We start from the raw sequence: 22,237 nt of genomic DNA, 5'->3' as shown, positions 1-22,237 counted from the left end.
ATGGACGAGGATGCTGTGGCTTCCTAGCCAAACTGCAGTGCAGCTGGAGGGCAGCAGATGGGAAGGTGCTATGCTGCTGGTGGAAAGAGAAGACCACCAGACTGAATGGCTATCCTAATACAGTAGCAGCCTTGTGACGTTGGGTCCTCACCCGATGACCCACCACTGGATATCTTACTCTCCAGTCTCATTCCAGAGCTCCAGCCTAGTAAATAAACTGCATGTAAATGCATGTGCTTTGCAAAACTGGAAAGTCCAGAACAAATGCAAGGTGACATTTTAATGCGGGCAACAAGTAAGTTGTGTGTGCTCATATACATGTACACATGCATGTATGTGTATGCACATATGTGCGCATATGTATAGGGATCTTTTATAGACAGAGCATTTTCCATCTTGGCTGCTGCCTCCCTGGCTTGTGACTACACAGACATAACCTCAATGTGGTGACTGAAGAAAGTATAGAAGGCCCAACTGTACCAAATAAACAAAAAAAATGCCAGTATGACTTACTTTAGTCTCCTTGAGCCAGCAGGCCAGCACTAACCTGAGGTGCATCCAAGGATGTTTTGAGACCTCTCATCTCTTCCTAAACACTTCCCTTACCATCCTCCCTTGAAATCCCCACCAACAGTCAACAATGGCTAGTCCATCAAGGTGGACAATGTCTTTACTGACTGGCGCCAGTGCAAAGACACAGAGTACCTCTAAGTAGTCTCAGAACAGTTCCCCAGAGCTCCACATCCAGCTATTCACTCACTGATGTCCTCAGTTTTGAGAATAAAGTTAAAGGACAGAGGAATTTGAGGTTCTCCCTGGCGTTGTGCAGAATGTCCAATAAACACGTATGGCTTTCAGGGAACCAAAAAAAGACCCCAAAGAAGGTGATTCATGGAAGGCCCATGGAACAACAGGGTTTAGAAAATGCAGGGAATGCTCAAAAACAAGAGGATGAACAGCTAAGACTATTTCAACTGACTCCATTCTGCTTTGTCCTAAATACTCTCCCTCAATCCCTTGAGCATATTCTCATTCTTTAAGATGTTATCCTTTCTGTGACCTTTCCCAACTCCTTCCCGCCTCCCCAGTGGGATTAGTTACTCACCTGACTCTGTACTCATAGTGCTCTGTACCTAATCCAGTGATAGTAATTCCTTAACTTATTCAAAAACAATCATGAGCACCTACTACCATTCACTGGTCACAAAGATGATCAGATATGCGTGTGAATAACGCATAGTCCCTGGCCTCAACACACTCCCAGTTTAACAGAGGAGAGAGACAGGTAAAAATATCTTCAATCAGTGCTTGAGGGAGGTGAGGATCGAAGTCCAAATCAGACTAGGGATTCAGGGAAAGGAATTGGCTTTGTGTTGAACCCAGCAGATCTGTTGCCAGGCAGAAGGAAGAGTGTGTTCAAAGGTCCAGATGCAGCATACAGCAGGACATGTTGGGAAACTGCCAGGGGCCCTGCAGTTTGGAATAGAAGACAGACAGAGTTTGTGGAGTGGCCAGAGATGAAGGTGGAGAAGTAGACAGGGATCAAATCCATAAGCTATGGCCTCTGTAATTAATTTTTAAAGCCACAAGGAGTCAATGAGTGATGTGAACCAGGGGAGTGACTGGTTCATGTAGTTTAGTGAAGGTCTTGAATAAGATCCAAGCCAAGTAGGAGGTTTTATTGTAGATGTTTTCTAGTAATCCAGGCTGAAGACATCAATGGCCAGAATTTTAAAAATGGCAATAGATATGAGAACTACTTAAGAACTGTATTGATTGACTTCGTCATTGAGCAGATAAAGGTTGGAAGGAAAAGAGAACAGCCGACAAGTGTCTTGTCTGTGGCTTGGAGGACTCAGAATGGTGGGCTTAGTCTGTGGGACAGGGAAAATAGGGAAAGAAGAAAAGTTGTCAGTGAAGACAATGAGCCTGGTAAGTAATCTGTGGGACATCCAAGTGGAAGTGCTTAGATCTGCTGCTCAGGAAAGAGGGCTGTCTAGGAAAACAGATATGGGAGTCCCTGTTATCCTGAGAGTGGTCATGGGTCAGTCCCCGGAAAGTGTCTACATGGGAAAGAGCAGAGGGACTGAGGAGCATAGCGATGTAGCCTTCTCAGGGCCATGCAACACCTCCATTCGCTTCACATGTAAGATGTGGAAAGAAACATAATTTCATGAGAATGCAATAACATTATAGATATTTCAAGATCTGGCAATAAAAGACTCTCACTATACTATCTCTTCTGATTTGATCGGTACTTGACACTACTTTCTTTTTAAAAATTCTATCATTTTACTTCTATTTGCAGGTTAAAAATTTGCATGGATTAAATGAGATCAGTGAGAGTACATGAGATTAAAAATTAAAAATTTGCATGGATTAAATGAGATCAGAAAGTACCCCCAGCTGCTTTCTGAAATAATCTTTTCTGGTGCTGGACAATTTTTTTTTTTTGAGTCTTTCAGTTTGCAAATGACTGTGTCAAAATAAGATACGAAATTATGTATTCAATGATCCCATCAAATTGAATTTATATAATAGCAGAATTCTGATGAATATAATAAGAGGGTTTGGATTGAAATTGTAAATTCTGATCTTCCTATCTTATTATGCTTTACTTAAAGAATAAAGGGTGCTTCAGATATAGTCATCATCATCATCATTGCTCTACCTAGGTGTGTTATCTGCAGAAAATTCAGTTGAGTGGTACTTACCATCTTGCCCCTGTTTACACCTTGTTCCCATAGCCGAGATTTTAAAAATTATGTTTCTGATTTTACTGAAGAACTGAAGGAAACAGTTCTAGAAATTGGACAAAATCCTACCACCAAAATCCTTGGCTATTCTCCCCGGCTGTGTCTCCTACCTGTTCCCTTCCGTCACCAGTGGCTTCTCTGGGTGAGTGGTGGAGGCCATAGGAATGGGAGCATCATGGGCCGCATCCCCTTGTCCATGAAGCAGCGGAAGGAGGTCTTCTTCAGCTGATTCAGCTGACTTCTTACCCCCACGATGGGACCCTCCATCAATCAGGTTTCCAAAATTACCTGCAGAGGCAATAGCAAGAAGAAAGGGGGTGGGTGTCAGTAACCAGAATCAGTCTGCTTGGCATAAAGGATCCAAGCTCAGTTTCTCCCACGACAATAAGGTAAGCTCTCATTATGAAGGTGGAAAGAGCATGGTCAGACCAAAGAAAGACGACTGACAATGACAATCAGCTGTCATCTCTATCCATCTTATTTTCTCTTTTGTAATAACTACACAAATGACAAAGTAGAAAACACAATCAACCCTCTCCTCCTGATAAAGGAGTTTTAATACTTTGCATCTAGTTTTTTTATTTAAAAAAAAAAAACACAATCAACTAAAAAAAAAAGTCACTAGAAATCACAAAACTGTTATAACCATTTTAAACATTTTAGTGTATAACCTTGCAAAACTTTCTATAGAGATGTTGGTAAAGAATCATAAATATGTTATTTTGTAACCTGCCTTTTTCATTATGAACACCTTTGCAAACCTGCTTCTCCTCTAAGAGAAGACTTTCTTATCTAAATCCCCAAAGACAATATCATGTTTAAGAAAGAGAGAGAGAGAAATGGGATAGGGAGAGAGGGAAGGAAAACATTTTTTCCCCTGCCAATTGTTCAGCTTTTGTGCTACAAACATCTTTGCATAGGAATAGACATTGCCTGCGGGCATATTGGCATCATTGATCTTCCATTTTATAATCTGATTTCAAATGCTTAAAAGATTTAGATGAACATTCCTCTCTTTTGGAAGGAGCCCCAAAGCTGGCCATATTATAGAGTTGGTTGACTTTGTTCAAATCAAGAAAGGTTCAGGATCAAAAGCCCATAATCACAAGGACCCCTTAACTTGGGAAACCTTCCTAACTTCTCCCTCCCTGACCCCTGCCTCTCCTCTGCAGGATGGCCAGGTGTCACTACTCTGTCTTCCTGCAATAGCCATTGATGGTGTCCCACTCAGATCCTTTTTACCAGGAAGGAGCCCCCAAACCCCAAATACTGAGATGGCTGCTAACAGCTTATGATAGCCACCTTCCATGGAGAATTACCTTCTACTGATGGAGTCTGCTTCTCCCCAGAAGACTATAAGGCCTCTTTCTTGTGCCTGAAGCAACTCACAGCTTGGTATGGGGATATAAAAGCCCATCCCACTTGCCTCAAAGTGGGGCCAAGTCTGTGATGTCACTTGCTTGAGAGCTTCTCACAGAATCAGGCTGTGGCTGTTCTCCCTGCCCTCAGAGACCTGCCCTATGCTACATCACCAACTTATTTTATCTTATTTTCTCTTTTGTAATAACTACACAAATGACAAAGTAGAAAACACAATCAACTAAAAAAAGAGTCACTAGAAATCACAAAACTGTTATAACCATTTTAAACATTATAGCGTATAACCTTGCAAAACTTTTTATAGAGTAAAGATCTCCCGAGACCATGTCACCCAAACCTCACACGTATAAGAATCTTCCCAAGTTTTGTTTCTGGGAAACTAACCTAAACAGGTCCCTAATGTCACATCATATTCCCATCATTCCTCTGCCATCTTGCTTTCAGATAATTTACTTAGATGTCTGCAAATGTATTGAGAATGGAAAGGGTATCTTGCTAATTTTTGTGTCTCCACTAGTCACGGAGCAAACACAGGGAGGGTCTTGATTCATATTTAGTGAATCAATGACCTCAGTTTGTTACTATGTCCATAAGAGTTTTTCTTCCAGTTCAATCCAATTCATTTCATTTCTTCCCTTCTCCATTATTCCTATCTTAGGAATACTACTAAAATACCTGAGAGAGGCATAAAAATATTCTAGAAAGAGGAGGAAACTTAGAGTTAGCAGGCCTTGTTTGAGTCCTCTTTCTAAAATTCACCAACTATATAAACTGGGGTGGTTATTTGACCTCTCTGGATATCCATTATGGCTGAGACCATTGAATTTGTGGTAAATCAATCACAAAGGCAGAGCACAAGAGCAGAGGAGGAGGATAATTAGCTGGGTTTTTTAAATAGCACGACAGGGAAGATAATTGAGTCAACTGGGAAGAGTGTGGCTAAAGGGATGAACCATGCAGTCTGAGACGGACAGAGATGAAAGTGAAGCAGAAGAAAGGATTGCATACCTCCATGAGTCAAAGGGAAGATATAGTAAGAGACAATGAGAAGAATGGAGGTCAGGGCCAGAGAATAGGCTATTGGAGAGAAGGTCAGAAGCTGCATACACTCCCCTATGCAGCTCACTACCTCCCTGTGGAACCCAGTCACTTTCCTGCCTATTGGCAAGTTCTTTCTTGGATAGACTCCAAATCATCCTATTTTTCACATATGTCCATGTGTTCTTAGACCCATTCTAGAGTCCCACATTATAAGCCTCCTTTTTTTTTTTCTCTAGTCCTCTGAAGCTTGAAGCTTACTGCTAGGCCTCTCTCAGTCCCCATCCAAACCTCCCTTCTCAGAGCCAACCCTCCTGGGTCCTTCTGCCCTCTCTCTAGAAATGCATGTTCCCAAAACGTATCTCTCCTTTCCGGTCATGCAAACAGGAGATTGTTTGTTAGGCTTCTAGCTGTATGGCTTAAAGGGGCTGTATTTTATCTCCATTTTTTTCTGCTCTGTTGAAAGAGAGCTTCCTGAATATAAATCACAACCTTCTATGATGGAATGCTCTTTGTGGGAATGGCTTTCCCAGTTGCACAATAGCCCAGGAAGATTTGGGGAGTTATATAATAACATCTACTGTACGCATGGCACTTTGTATGCCTTAACTCCTTAGTAACAACTGTATGAGGAATTATTCCCATTTAAAGAAACTGAGGCTCAGAGACATTAAGTGAACTCTGGGTAATGGAACCAGGACTAGGAATCCAAGTCTGTCTGAATCCAAACCTATTGTCTTAATCAGTTTTGTGAAATATGAAAATAAATCTAAATAAAAAAAGAAATGAAATCTAGAGAGAAGGTGGAGCAAGACGGCCAAATAGAACCCTGAAGTGATCATATCTCACAGAAAGACCAAATTAAACAAGTATTCATACAAAATAAGCACCTTCATGAGAACCAAAAATCAAGCAAGTGATCATAGTACCTCATTTTAACATCATATTAAGGAAAGAAGCACTGAAGAAGGTAGGAAAAATGGTCTTGAATTGCCTGTAAGTGATTCTCTCCTCCTATCCTGCAGCAGTGGCCAAAGGGTGTGGAGAGAAAGTCTGAGCACTTAGGGATGAAACAAATGCAGTGATTGTGGGATTTTGCATTGGAACTCAGTGCTGTCTTGTCACAGTGGAAAGCAACACCAGGCAGAACTCAGCCATCGCCCACAGAGGGAGCATCTAGATCTGCCTTAGCCAGAGGCAAATCGTCCATCCTAAGTTCCAGCAAGCTTTGCCACTGCAGGCTGAGGTGCTCTGGGATCCTAAATAAACTTGAAAGGCAGTCTAAGCCACAATGACTGCAATTCCTGGAAAAGTCTCAGTGCTATGCTGGGCTCAGAGCCAGCGGACTTGGGGTGCACATGCCCTAGTGAGACATGAGCTGGGGCAGCCAAGGAATTTTCATTCCTCCCCCAACACTAAGTAGCACAGCTTGCAGCTCTGGGAGGGACTCCTTTCCTCTGCTTGAGGAGGGGAGAGAGGAGAGTAAAGATGACCTAGCCTTGCAACTTGGATACCAGCTCAGTCACAGTAGAATGTAGCACCAGGCAGAGTTGTAAGACCCCCATTTCAGGCCCTAGCTCCCAGATGACATTTCTAAACACACCTTGAAACAGAAGGCAACCCTCTACCTTGAAAGGAAGGACCCAGTCCTAGCAGAATTAATCATCTGCTGACTAAAGAGCTCTTGGGCCTTGAATAATCAGCAGTGGTAGCCAGGCAGTGGTAGCCAGGCAGTACTCACCACAGTCCCTGGGTGAGACTCAGCACCATGCTAGCTTCAGGTGTGACCCAACACATTCCCAGCTGTGTTAGCTACAGGGAGAGGAAACAAAAGGGAGGAATAAAGGGGACTTTGTCTCACAGCTTAGGTATCAGCTAGGCCACAGTGAGGCAGAGCACCAAGTAGGCTCTTGGGGGTCCCTGATTTCAGGCCTTCACTCTCCTAGACAGCATTTCTGGACCTGCCTTGGGCCAGAGCAGAGCCCATTGTCGTGAAGCCTGGAAGCTTTTATCATAAGCAGACTAAAGAGCCCTTGGGCCTTGAGTGAACATTGGTAGTAGCCAGGCAGTACTTGCTGTGGACATAGGGTGGAGGTGGTCATGGGGGAGACTCCACTGCTTGAGGAAAGGAGAGAGAAGAGTGGAAAGGATATTGTCTTGCAACTTGGATGCCAGCTCAGCCACAGTAGAATAGAAAACCAGGTAGATTTCTAAGGTTTTAGACTCCAGATCCTGGCTCCCAGATGACATCTCCAGACCCACCTGGGGCCAAGGGTGAACTCATTGCCCTGAAAGGAAGGACAAACATCTCGCTGGATTAACCACCTGCTGATGTACAACACTTGGTCCTTGAGTGAACATAGGCAGTAGGCAGACAGTGGTCACTGTGGGCCTTAGGTGAGACCCAGGGATGTGCTGGCTTTGGGTCTGACCCAGCTCAGTCTGAGAGGTGGTAGCAACAGAAGTGCTTGTGTAACCACTCACCCAGCTCCAGACAACTCAATATAGGGAGAGGGAGAGGGAGAGGGAGAGGCAGAGGCTCTGTTTGAGAGAAACTAAGAGAAGAAGTGTCTCTGCCTAGTAATCAAGAGAATTCTTTTTGATCTTACCTAAGACCACCAAAGCAGTACCTCTCCAACTCTTCAAGAGCCACAGTGTTACTGACTTAGAGTTCCTTCTAATGTAGATACAACTGCAGTAACCAAAGAATTAGATCACAACTCCGAAGTCCCTCCAAATACCTAGAAAGCCTTCCCAGGAAAGATGGTTGAAAAATAAGCCCAGACTACAAAGACTACAATAAATACCTAACTCTTCAATGCCCAGACACAAAATAACATCCACAAAATAACAAGCCTCAAGACTACTGAGGAAAACATGACTTTACCAAACAAACTAAATAAGGCACTAGTGACCAGTTCCAGAGAGACGGAGATATGTGGGCTTTCAGAAAAATCAAAATAGCTGTATAGAGGAAACTCAATAACATTCAGGATAACACAGAAAAGCAATTTGGAATACTACCAGACAAATTTAGCAAAGAGATGGAATAATTAGAAAGAATCAAGCAGAAATTCTGGAGCTAAAAAATACAATCAGCATATTGAAGAATATATCAGAATCTCTTAAAAGCAGAATTAATCAAGCAGAAGAAATAATTAGTGAGCTTAAAGACAGGCTATTTGAAAATACAGAGGATACAAAAGAATAGAAAGGAACAAAACATGCCTGTAAGATCTAGAAAATAGCCTCTAAAGGGCAAATCGAAGAATTTTTGGCCTCAAAGAGGAGGTAGAGAGAGATCAGGGTAGAAAGTTTCCTCAAAGGGATAATAAGAACAGAGAGCTTCCCAAACCTATAGAAAGATTTCAATATTCAAGTACAAGGTTATAGAACACCAAATAGATTTAATCTAAAGACTACCTTAAGACATTTAATAATCAAGCTCCCAAAGCTCAAGGATAAAGAACCTAAAAGCAGCTTCTATGGGGGAATGCTGGGAAGATGGCCGCCTAAGAACAGCTCAGGACTTCAGCTCCCAGTGAAAGTGCAGAGGGTGAGTGGACGTCGCATTTCCAGACGAACTCTTATTGCCCACAGACCAGGAGATACCCAGGCAGAGGGGTCGCCAGCGTTGCAGTCCCAGCAGGTGCGGCTGTTTTGGCCCCCGCGGGGCTGATTCCGCCCGCGCGGCTGCTGTGACCACTCTCTGTTGCTGCGGTTCTCCGTACAAAAGCCACTGGTCTGGGAGCCCTCTTAGCTGGCGGGCAGAGCCCTGAGACGGCAGAATAGCCCATCCATCTGAAATAGCGAGTCAGGCCAGGAGATTCCTAGGCAAAAAATCCGCCAGGAGCCAGCGCCGCAGTTCCAGCCGACTCCGTGAGTCGCAGCACGGGAGATCCCGGCGCCTTTTCAACAAGGGACCAGAACGCCGGGTCTTTCAACTTAAAAGAAAAGACTCTGAGTCAGGGAGCCAGGTGATCAGGCTGGGTGGGTCCCACCCCTCCACCCCCAACAACAACGAAAACAAAAACAGTAATTGGAAACCCTCTGGGTTGAGCCCTTCAAACCAAGCACAGCTGAACTGGGATGGTCCAGCTCCGTGGGGGAGGGGTTTCTGCCATTACTGAGACTCTCCACCGCTATGGAGGCAGGCTGCCGTTGCCGAGGCAACTTGCCACAACAGAGAGAGTCCACCATAACAGAGGCGGGGCCACCATTGCCGAGACAGTTCTAACTACACCCATATAAAAAGGACTACAGGGAAGAGCTCAGGGCAGCTGGGCGGAGCCCACAGCAGCTCAGCAAAGCCCCTGCGGGCAGGCAGAGGCTAGGCATGCTGCTACCTGGGCGGGTCAGACCTGGAAGAAAAATCAAAAAAGGCAGTAGTGCAACGGAAACTCATAAAGCTCCAACTCCCTGGGACAGAGACAGACAACAGGTGGATAAACCCACAAAAATGGGAAGAACCCAGCGCAAAAAGGATGAAAACTCCCGAAACCAGAACACCTCTCTTCCTAAAAGGGATCACAACTCCTCACCAGCAAGGGAACCAGACCGGATGGAGAAGGAGGGTGATGAAATGACAGAATCAGACTTCAGAAGGTGGGTAGTAAGAAACTACAATGAGCTAAAAGAACATGTTCTAACCCATCACAAAGAAAATAGGAACCTTGAAAAAAGATTGGACGAACTGCTGACGAGAATGGACAGCATAGAGAGGAGTATAAATGAATTGATGGAGCTGAAAAACGCAACACGAGAACTTCGTGAAGCATGCACAAGCTTCAACAGCCGAATTGACCAAGCAGAAGAAAGGATATCAGAGGTCGAAGATCAACTCAATGAAATAAAAAGAGAAGGCAAGAACAGAGAAAAAAGCACAAAAAGGAATGAACAAAATCTTCAAGAAATGTGGGACTATGTGAAAAGACCTAATCTACGTCTGATAGGTGTACCTGAATGTGATGAAGAGAATGAATCCAAGCTGGAAAATACTCTTCAGGATATTATCCAGGAAAACTTCCCCAACCTAGCAAGGCAGACCAATATTCAAATCCAGGAAATACGGAGAACCACAAAGATATTCCTCAAGAAGAGCAACCCCAAGGCACATAATCGTCAGATTCACCAGGGTTGAAATGAAAGAGAAAATGCTAAGGGCAGCCAGAGAGAAAGGTCGGGTTACCCACAAAGGGAAGCCCATTAGACTCACAGCAGATCTCTCAGCAGAAACCCAACAAGCCAGAAGAGATTGGGGGCCAATATTCAACATCCTCAAAGAAAAGAACTTTCAACCCAGAATCTCCTATCCAGCCAAACTAAGCTTCGTAAGTGAAGGAAAAATAAAATCCTTTGTGAACAAGCAAGCACTCAGAGATTTCATCACCACCAAACCTGGTCTACAAGAACTCCTGAAAGAGGCTCTACACATGTAAAGGAACAACCAGTACCAGCCACTCCAAAAACACACCAAATGGTAAAAAAGCATCAACACAATCAAGAATCTGCATCAACTAACCAACAAAACAGCCAGGTAGCATCAAAATGACAGCATCAAATTCACACATAACAATACTATCCCTAAATGTCAATGGACTAAATGCCCCAACCAAAAGACACAGACTGGCAAATTGGATAAAAAGCCAAAACCCATCAGTGTGCTGTATCCAGGAAACCCATCTTACATGCCAGACAATCCAAAAAGAGGGAATCCTTCCCAAATCATTTTACGAGACAAACATCATACTGATACCAAAACCCGGCAGAGACTCAACAAGAAAAGAAAATTTCAGGCCAATAACCATGATGAACATAGATGCAAAAATCTTCAATAAAATACTGGCAAACCGATTGCAACAGCATATCAAAAAGCTCATCCACCATGACCAAGTAGGATTCATCCCGGGGATGCAAGGCTGGTTCAACATACGCAAGTCCATAAACGTAATCTACCACATAAACAGAACCAAAGACAAAAACCACATGATTATCTCGATTGATGCAGAGAAGGCTTTTGACAAAATTCAACAACCCTTTATGCTAAAAACCCTCAATAAACTAGGTATTGACGGAACGTATCTCAAAACAATAAAAGCTATTTACGACAAACCAACAGCCAATATCATACTGAATGGGCAAAAACTGGAAGCATTCCCTTTGAAATCTGGCACTAGACAAGGATGCCCTCTCTCACCACTCCTATTCAATATAGTACTGGAAGTTTTAGCCAGAGCAATCAGGCAAGAAAAAGAAATAAAGGGTATCAAAATTGGAAAGGAGGAAATCAAATTGTCTCTATTTGCAGATGACATGATTGTATATCTGGAAGACCCCATCATCTCAGCCCAAAATCTCCTGAAACTGATAAACAACTTCAGCAAAGTCTCAGGATACAAAATCAACATGCAAAAATCACAAGCATTCCTATACACCAGTAATAGACTTCAAGAGAGCCAAATCAAGAACGAACTGCCATTCAAAATTGCTACAAAGAGAATAAAGTACCTAGGAATACAACTAACAAGGAACGTAAAGGACCTCTTCAAGGAGAACTACAAGCCATTGCTCAACGAAATAAGAGAGGATACAAACAGATGGAGAAACATTCCATGTTCATGGTTAGGAAGAATCAACATCGTGAAAATGGCCATACTACCCAAAGTAATTTACAGATTCAACGCTATTCCCATCAAGCTACCAATGACCTTCTTCACAGAACTGGAAAAAAACACCTTAAACTTCATATGGAACCAAAAGAGAGCCCGCATAGCCAAGTCAATTCTAAGCAAAAAGAACAAAGCAGGAGGCATCACACTACCGGACTTCAAACTATACTACAAGGCTACAGTAATCAAAACAGCATGGTACTGGTACCAAAACAGAGATATAGACCAATGGAACAGAACAGAGGCCTCACAGGAAATACAACATACCCACAACCATCTGATCTTTGACAAACCTGACAAAAACAAGCAATGGGGAAAGGATTCCCTGTTTAATAAATGGTGTTGGGAAAACTGGCTAGCCATGTGCAGAAAGCAGAAACAGGACCCCTTCCTGACACCTTACACCAAAATTAACTCCAGATGGATTAAAGACTTAAACATCAGACCTAATACCATAAAAACCTTACAAGAAAATCTAGGCAAAACCATTCAGGACATAGGTGTAGGCAAGGACTTCATGACCAAAACGCCAAAAGCAATGGCAACAAAAGCCAAAATAGACAAATGGGACCTAATCAAACTCCACAGCTTCTGCACGGCAAAAGAAACAGTCAGTAGAGTGAATCGGCAACCAACAGAATGGGAAAAAATTTTTGCAGTCTACCCATCTGACAAGGGGCTGATATCCAGAATTTACAAAGAACTAAAGCAGATCTACAAGAAAAAAGCAAACAAGCCCATTCAAAAATGGGCAAAGGATATGAACAGATACTTTACAAAAGAAGACATACGGGAGGCCAACAAACATATGAAAAAATGCTCATCATCACTGGTCATCAGAGAAATGCAAATCAAAACCACATTGAGATACCATCTCACACCAGTTAGAATGGCGATCATTAAAAAATCGGGAAACGACAGATGCTGGAGAGGATGTGGAGAAATAGGAACACTTCTACACTGTTGGTGGGAATGTAAATTAATTCAACCATTGTGGAAGACAGTGTGGCGATTCCTCAAGGACCTAAAAATAGAAATCCCATTTGACCCAGCAATCCCATTACTGGGTATATATCCAAAGGATTATAAATCATTCTACTACAAGGACACATGCACACGAATGTTCATTGCAGCACTGTTTACAATAGCAAAGACCTGGAACCAACCCAAATGCCCAACGATGATAGACTGGATAGGGAAAATGTGGTACATATACACCATGGAATATTATGCAGCCATCAAAAACGATGAGTTGACGTCCTTTGTAGGGACATGGATGAACCTGGAAACCATCATTCTCAGCAAACTGACACAAGAACAGAAAATCAAACACCGTATATTCTCGCTCATAGGCGGGTGTTGAACAATGAGAACACATGGACACAGGGAGGGGAGCACTACACACTGGGATCCGTTGGGAGGAAATGGGGGAGGGGCGGGGGGTGGGGAGGTGGGAAAAGATAGCATGGGGAGAAATGACAGATACAGGCAAGGGGATGGAAGGAAGCAAAGCACACTGCCATGTGTGTACCTATGCAACAATCTTGCATGTTCATCACACGTACCCCAAAACCTAAAATGCAATAAAAAAAAAAAAGATCCTTCTATGATCTGGATACATTTAAATACTTAATCAAACAACACTTGAGTCAAAAGATCAATGCAAAGTAAATTGCCGAATTTCTTAAAGGTATAGACAAATTAAAACACTACTTATAAGAATCCATAGGATATAGCTAAAGCAGTACCCAGGGAAAAATCACTAAACATGAAAGAAGAAAAGCAAATAAATAAAACATGTAATGCAAAAGCATAATAAAAGAACAAGCAAACCAAAAGAAATAAGAAAAGCAGAATAGTTAAAGATAAAAGCACAATTAAGTGAATTAGAAAACAGAAAAGAGAGCCAAGAAACAAATGAGGAAGGTAACAAAATAGACTCCTAACACACCAAGAAAACAAAATAGAGGGATATGATACCCATACAATGGAATATTATTACGAAATAAAAAGAAATGAAGTATTGATAAAAGCTACAACACAGATGAACGTTGAAAACATTATGTAAGTCACCAAGGACCATATGTTGTATAATTCCATTTATGTGAAATCCCCAGAATAGGCAAACCCATACGGAGAGAAAATCATTTAGTGGTTGTCTGTGGCTCGAGGGTTGAGGGCTAGGAGAGGTCTGGGGTAAGGGATAAAGGGAGTGGGATTTATTTTGCGGGGGTAATAAAAATGTTCTAAAATTGAAAAAAAAAAAAAAAAAAAAAGAACCTAAAAGCAGCAAGAGAAAGGAAACAAATAACACACAAAGAAGCTCCAATACATCTGTCAGGAGACTTCGCAGTGGAAACCTTACAGGCCAAGAGAAAGTGACATGTCATATTTAAAGTGCTAAACAATAACAACAAAAAAAACACCCTTTTATTCGAGAATAGTATATTTAGCAAAAATATCCTTTAAACATGAAGGAGAAATGAAGACTTTCATCAACAAAAAAGTTGACAAAAGCTGAGAGATTTCATCAACACCAGGCCTGTCCTGAAAGACATGCTAAAGTGAGTTTTCAATCTGAAAGAAAAATACGTTAATGAGCAATAAGAAATAATCTGAAGGTACAAAACTCACTGGTAATAGTAAGTACACAGAGAAACATAGAATATCAGAACACTGTAATTGTGGTGTCTGAATTACTTGTATCTTTAGTAGAAAACTAAAAGATGAACCTATCAAAAATAAATAACTACAACAGCTTTAAGACATGAACAGTATAATAAGATATAACCAGAAACAACACATGTTTAAAAGTGAGGCAATGATATTAAAGTGTAGAGGTTTTGTTCATTTTCTCTTTGCCTTTTTGCTTCTTTATACAGTGTTATCATCAATTTAAAACAGGCATTATAAGATAGCAATTTCAAGACTCATGGTAACCTCAAATCAAAACATGTACAACAGATACACAAAATATTAAAAGCAAGAAATTAAAACATGCCAGAGAAAATCACCTTCACTAAAACAAAGAGATAAGGAAAAAAAGGAAGATTAAGAATAAAACATGAAACAACCAGAAAACAAATAACAAAATAGCAGAAGTCTTTATGCATCGATAATAAAATTGAATGTGAGTGAATAAACTCTCCAGTCTAAAGATATAGAGTGGCTGAATAAATAAAAACAATAAATAAATAAAAACACAAGGTCCAATTATCTGCTGCCTATAAGAAATATGCTTCACATATAAATACAGGTTGAGACTGAACAAAATGAAAAAGGGTATTCCATGCAAATGGAAACAAACAAAAAACAGGAGTAGCTACATTTATATCACATAAAATAGATTTCAAGATAAAAATTATGAAGACAGACAAAGAAAGTCATTAAACAATGTTAAAGGAGTCAATGCAGCAGGAGGCTATAACAATTGAAAATATACAGATTCCCAGTGCTGAAGCACCCAGATCTGTAAAGGAATTATTATTAGAGCTAAAGAGAAAAATAGACTCCAACACAATAATAGCTGGAGACTTCAACACCCTACTTTCAGCACTGGAAAAATCATCCAGACAAAAAAAAAATCAACAGAAAAACATTGGACTTAATCTGCACCATGGAGCAAATGGACCTAATAGATATTTACAGAACATTTCCTCTAATGGCTGCAGAGTACACATGGGGTATTCTCAAGGACAGACCATATGTTAGGCCACAATGAAGTCTTTAAAAATTCAAAACAATTAAAATTATATCAAGCATATTCTCTGATTACAATGGAATAAGACTAGAAATCAATAACAAGAGAAATTTTGGAAATGATATGAGCATACATAAATAATATATTCCTGAATGGCCAGTGGATCAATAAAGAACTTAAGAAAATTTTAAAATTCCATGAAACAAATAATGGAAACAGCATACCAAAACCTATGGGATATAGCAAAAGCAGTACTAAGAGGAATGTTTACAACAATAAGCACCTACATCAAAAAACTAGAAAAAGATAAAATAAACAAACTAAGGATGCATCTTAACTGGAAAAGCAGGCTGGCTCAGTGGCTCACACCTCTAATTCCACCACCTGGGGTAGCTGAGGCAGGCAGATCACAAGGTCAAGAGCTCTAGACCATCCTGGCCAACATGGTAAAGGAGGTCTCTACTAAAATACAAAAATTAGCTGGGCATAGTGGAGCACACCTGCAGCCCTAGCTACTTGGGAGGCTGACAGGAGAATCACTTGAACCCAGGAGGCGGAGGTTGCAGTGAGCCGAGATTGCACCACTGTACTCCAGCCTGGTGACAGAGTAAGACTCTGTCTAAAAAAAAAAAAAAAAAAAGGAAAAGCAAGCGTAAACAAACTCAAAATTAGTAGAAGGGAAAAAAGAATATAGAGCAGAGCAGATTGGTGTTTTGAAAAGATAAGCAAGATTGACAATCCTATAGCCAAACTAGGAAAAAAACAGAAGACACAAATAAAATCAGAGATGAAAAAGGAGACATTGCAACACATACCACAGAAATTCAAAAAATCATTAGAGACTGCTATGAACACCTATGGCTAGAGTCAAAGGGAGAGCAGGATTCACAGTAGTCTGGCTCTCAGGGAGTCCTACTCCTAGGGAAAAGGACAGAGCATCGTATTAAGGGAGCACCCTATGGCACAAAAGAATCCACATAGCAGGCCTTGAGTCCCAGAACTTTCTGCTGGTGGGATGTTTCTTTTAACAGAGGCACAGCTACAGTGTTGGGCTGAGCAGGGAAAGTCTGTAACTCTACCCCAAAACAGTCAGGCAGCCCTGGTGCTCATTCAGGGTCTTGGAGAAGGGGATTTCTTTTCCTCCTTGCCCACCACTGCAGACACAGCCACAGCTTCTCTCACAGGAGCTCTGCACGGGTGTACCTATTGACAGCCTTTCCGGTTGTCTGCATCCTTACAGGAGAACTGCTCTCCAGGTTCAGGCTTGCATGAGGGGTAGATTCATAATCTCTAACTACTTGGAGCATCAACATTCCTGCAGATAAGAAAAGGTGCCTATCTGATCTGAATAGCTGGAACACTGGTTTAGGAGTGTGACTGGGAGATGAACTGTATTCCTGCTTGCCTGGCATAAAAGCTAAGGTGGCTTCTACCCTTCCCCCTAGTAAGTCTTCAGTTCATTACCCTGACATTACACCTTGACAGAGGTGGCTAGAGCTTCCCTAGCCACCTCTGTCAAGGTTGGGACCTCTGCCGACCATTGGGTATTGCATTTACCCACTTGCTTTAGCCACAACCAGTTAAAATTCATGGAGACTTCTCCTACTGGCCTGAGCCTGAACTCTTCAACCCAGTAAATAAAATACTGGGGAAAAAAGTTAATTTAAAAATGCACACCACAGGGGAATGAGATAGGCTTCAAGAGATCTCTGCCATTTCAGCCCCATAGAAGACAGTGAACTTGTTTACACACCGAGCACAAGGCTACTACAACCAGCATCTGAGAAAGCCATAATACAAAGACTGTCTACAACCAAGGAACTCATACAGAGTCTTCACCATTAAAGCCACCAGAGCTGATTTAGGCTACAAGAAACAATAAATATTAAAGTCTTATTCTTGGGGGTTAAAAAAAAGAAATTTAAAAAAAACACAGTCAAATCGAAATTAAATCTAAGAATAATTAGAGGAAATAGTCTACCCAAATGAGAAGGAACCAGAAAAACAATTCTGGCAATATGACAAAACAAGGTTCTATAACACCCCCAAAAGATCGTACTAGCTCTCCAGCAATGAATCCAAACCAAGATGAAACTTTGAAATACTAAAGAATTCAGGCAGGCAGATCACAAGGTCAGGGGTTTGAGACCAGCTGGCCAATATGGTGAAACCCCATCTCTATTAAAAATACAAAAATTATCCAGACATGGTGGCATGCACCTGTAGTCCCAGCTACTCTGGAGGCTGGGGCAGGAGAATTGCTTGAACCCGGGAGGCAGAGGTTGCAGTGAGCCCAGATCTTGCCAGCCTGGGCAACATAGCAAGACTCTGTCTCAAAAAAGAAAAAAATTTCAAAAGATTGATCCAGCTACTCAAGGAGATACAAGAGAAAGGTGAAAAACAACAAATAAATTTTAAAAACAATTCAGAATATGAATGAAAATTGTTCTAAGGAGATAGATATTTTAAAGAAAAACCAATCTACTTCTGGAAATGAAAGACACATTAAGGAAATTACAAAATACAGTGGAAAGTTTCAACAGTAGACTAGACCAAGTAGAAGAATTTCAAAGCTTAAAGACAAGGAGACAAGGCTTTTAAATTAACCCAGACAAAAAACAATTGAAAAAAATGAACAAAGTCTCCAAGAAATATAGGATTATGGCCAAACCTAAGAATAATTGGTGTTCCTGAGGGAGAAGAGAAAGGAAACAGTTTGAAAAACTTACTTGAGAAAATAATTGAGGAAAACTTAACTGGCCTTGTTAGAGATTTAGATGCCCAAATACAAGAAGCTCAAAGAATGCCTAGGAGATTCATTGCAAAAAGGACATCATCAAGGGATGTAATCATCAAGCAGAATATACATTCTTTTCATTAGCACATGGAACATTCTCCAAGATAGACCATATGATAGGACACAAAACAAGCCTCAATAAATTTTTTACAAATTGGAATCATATCTAGTATCTTCTCAGACCACAGTAGAATAAAATCAGAAATAAATTCCAAAGGAATCCTGAAAATTACAAATACATGGAAATTAGTCTCCTCCTGAATGATTTTTTGTTTAACAATGAAATCAAGATGCAAATTTAAAACTTCTTTGAAATAAATGGTAATAGTGACACAGTTGTGATACAGCAGAAGCAATGGTCAGAGGAAAGTTTTTAGCACTAAATGCCTACATCAAAAAGTCTGAAAGGTCACAAATTGACAACCTAATTTCACATCTCAAGGCACTAAAAAAATAAGAAAAAAACTCAAAGAACGAGCAGAAGAAATAACAAAGATGAGAACAGAACTAAATAAAGTTGAAACAAATAATACAAAATCAATGAAACAAAAAATTGGTTCTTTCAAAAGATGAGCAAAATCAATAGACCATTATCTATATTAACCAAGAAAAGAATATGGAAGATGCAAATAATCTCAATTAGAAATGAAAATTGAGACATTACCACTAACACCACAAAAATACAAAAGATCATTCAAGGCCACTGGGAACACTTCTATGCATGCAAACTAGAAAATCTAGAGGACACGGATAAATTCCTGGAAACATACAACATTTATAGATTAAGCAAGGAAGAAATAGAAATCCTGAAGAGACCAATAACAAGCAGTGAGATTGAGTCAGCCATTAAAAAAATTGTTGCTAACAACAAAAAATTCTAGAACCAGATGGATTCACAGCTGAATTCTACTACATTCAAAAAACAGTTGGTACCAATTCTACTGAAACTATTCCAAGAGTTTCAGTAGAAAAAGGGAATTCTTTCTAACTCATTTTATGAAGCCAGTATCACCCTGATTCCAAACTAGGAAAGGAAAACGAGAAAACTACAGACCAATATCCATGATAAACACAGATGCAAAAATCTTCAACAAAATACTAGCAAACCAAATCCAACAGCTCATCACAAAGAAAATACCCTGTGATCAAGTAGATTACAGTCTAGGGATTCAGGGACGGTTTAATGTAGGAAAGTCAATATAAGTGATACATTGCATAAAGAGAATTAAAAACCATATAATCATCTCAAGAGATGCAGCAAAAGCGTTTAATAAAATACAGCATCATTTTATGATTTAAAAAACTCTCACCAAAGTAGGCATGGAAGGGACATACCTCAGTAATAAAGCCTGGCTGGGCGCGGTGGCTCAAGCCTGTAGTCCCAGCACTTTGGGAGGCCGAGGCAGGTGGATCACGAGGTCAAGAGATCGAGACCATCCTGGTCAACATGGTGAAACCCCTTCTCTACTAAAAATACAAAAATTAGCTGGGCATGGTGGTACGTGCCTGTAGTCCCAGCTACTCAGGAGGCTGAGGCAGGAGAATTGCCTGAACCCAGGAGGCGGAGGCTGCAGTGAGCCGAGATCGCGCCATTGCACTCCAGCCTGGGTAACAAGAGTGAAACTCCGTCTCAAAAAAAAAAAAATAATAATAATAATAATAATAATAAAAGCCCTATATAAAAACCTTCAGTAAACATCATACTGAATGGGGAAAAGCTGAAAGCTTCCCCTGAGAAATGGAGTAAGACAAGTATGCCCACTTTCACCACCTCTATGCAGCTTAACACTGAAAGTCCTAACCGGAGCAATCAGGCAAGAGAAAGAATTTAAGGGCATCCAAATTGGAAAGGAGGACATCAAACTATTGCAGTGTGCTAATGAGACAATGATATCCCAAGAAAACCCTGAAGACTCCCAGATTGGATAAACAAATTCATCAAAGTCTTAGGCTACAAAATCATTGTACACACATCAGTAGCACTGCTACAGACCAACAACTTCCAAGACGAGAATCAAATAAAGAACTCAATCTCTGCAAAAAAGAAAAAAAAAAAAAACTAGGAATATACTTACCCAAGGAGGTGAAATATCTCTGCAAGGAGAATTACAAAACACTACTGAAAGAAATCATAGTTGACACAAACAAATGGAAACACATCTCATGCTCATGCATTAGAAAAATGAGTGTTGTGAAAATGACCATACTTCCCAAAGCAAGCTACAGATTCAATTCAGTCCCTATCAAAATACCAATACCACTTTTCACAGAATCAGAAAAACAATCCTAAAATTCATGTGAAACTAAAAAATAGCCCAAATAGCCAAACCAATCCTAAGCAAAAAGAACAAATCTGGAAGTATCACATTACCTGACCTCAAGTCGTAATGCAAAGATATAATTACTAATACAGTATGGCACTGGTATAAAAGCAGATACACATACCAGTGGAACAGAATAGAGAATGAGAAATAAAGCCAATACTTACAACTAACTGACTTTTGACAAAGCATACAAAAACCTAATTTGGAGAAATAACACCCTGTTTAATAAACAATGCTAGGAAAACTGGACAGCCACATGTAGAAGAATTAAACTGAATCCGTATTTTGTACAAAAATCAACTCAAGATGGATCAAAGACCTAAATCTAAGACCAGAAACCATAAAAATCCTAGAAGAAAACCTAAGAAAAACTATTCAGGACATAGTCCTAAGTAAAGAATTTATTACTAAGACCTCAAAAACAAATTCAACGAAAGCAAACATAAATAAGTGGGACCCAATTAAACTAAAAAGGCTTCTGCAGAGCAAAAGAAATAATCAGAGTAAACAGACAACCCACAGAATGGGAGAAAACCTTTGTAAACTATGCATCCAACAAAGGACTAATATTCAGAACACCAGGAATTAAAATCAGCAAGAAGAAAACAAATCTTATCAAAAAGTGGACAAATGACGTAAATAGAAATTTCTCAAAAGAAGATATACAAATGGCCAAACATGAAAAAAATTGCTCAATATCACCAATGATTAGGGAAATACAAATTAAACCACAATGAGATACCATCCTACCCCAGCCAGAATGGCCATTATTAAAAAGTAAAAAAAAAAATAAAATAGATGTTGGTGTGAATGTGGTGAAAAGTGAATGCTTAGACTGCTGGTGGGAATGTAAATTAGTACAATCTCTATGGAAAACCACATGGTGATTTCTTAAAGAACTAAAAGTAGATCTACCATTCAATCTAGCAATCCTACTACTGGTTATCTACCCAAAGAAAAAAAGTCATTATATCAAAAAGACACCTGCATGTTTATGTTTGTTGCAGCACAATTCACAATTGCAAAGATATGAAACTTACCTTAATGCCAACTGACTAATGAGTAGATGAAGAAAATGTGGTATATATATACATCATGGAATACCACTTGGCCATAAAAAGAATAAAATAATGTCTTTTGCAGCAGCTTGGATGGAGCTGGAGGCCATTATTGTAAGTGAAGTAACTCAGGAATGGAAAACCAAATTCTCTATGTTCTCACTTATAAGCAGGAGTTAAGCTTTGGGTATGAAAAGTCATACCAAGTGGTATAATGGACTTTGGAGACTCAGAAGGAAGAGGGTAGGAGAGGATGAAGGATAAAAAAAACTATATACTGAATACAATGTATACTACTTGGGTGACAGGTGCAGTAAAATCCTAGACTTCACCATGGACTTCACTATGGATGAATACAATTCATTCATGTTACCAAAAACTATTTGTATTACAAAAGCTACTGATATTTTAAAATATTTTTAAAAGAATTCCAATACATAAATGGAAGAGGAGAGAAAACTTCCAAACTCATTCTACAAGGCCAGCATTACCCTGAAACCAAAACCATACAAAGAC

The 22,237-nt window shown here is 40.3% G+C and overlaps 1 protein-coding gene across 4 annotated transcripts in view; it reads right to left on the bottom strand.

Moving 5' to 3' along the window:
- The window catches only part of FER1L6 (fer-1 like family member 6), a 216,575-nt gene that overhangs the window by 115,601 nt on the left and 78,737 nt on the right, over window positions 1-22,237 (bottom strand). For all 4 annotated transcript variants that reach the window (XM_074387107.1, XM_074387108.1, XM_074387109.1 and 1 more), the window contains one exon: window positions 2,867-3,044. In XM_074387107.1, coding sequence (XP_074243208.1) covers window positions 2,867-3,044 — 178 coding nt within the window. The remainder of the gene's footprint in view (window positions 1-2,866; window positions 3,045-22,237) is intronic.

The sequence above is a fragment of the Saimiri boliviensis genome, chromosome 15 (assembly GCF_048565385.1).
Source record: "Saimiri boliviensis isolate mSaiBol1 chromosome 15, mSaiBol1.pri, whole genome shotgun sequence".
NCBI classification, from domain to species: Eukaryota; Metazoa; Chordata; class Mammalia; order Primates; family Cebidae; genus Saimiri; species Saimiri boliviensis.
This window is presented reverse-complemented; position numbering and strand designations above follow the sequence as displayed.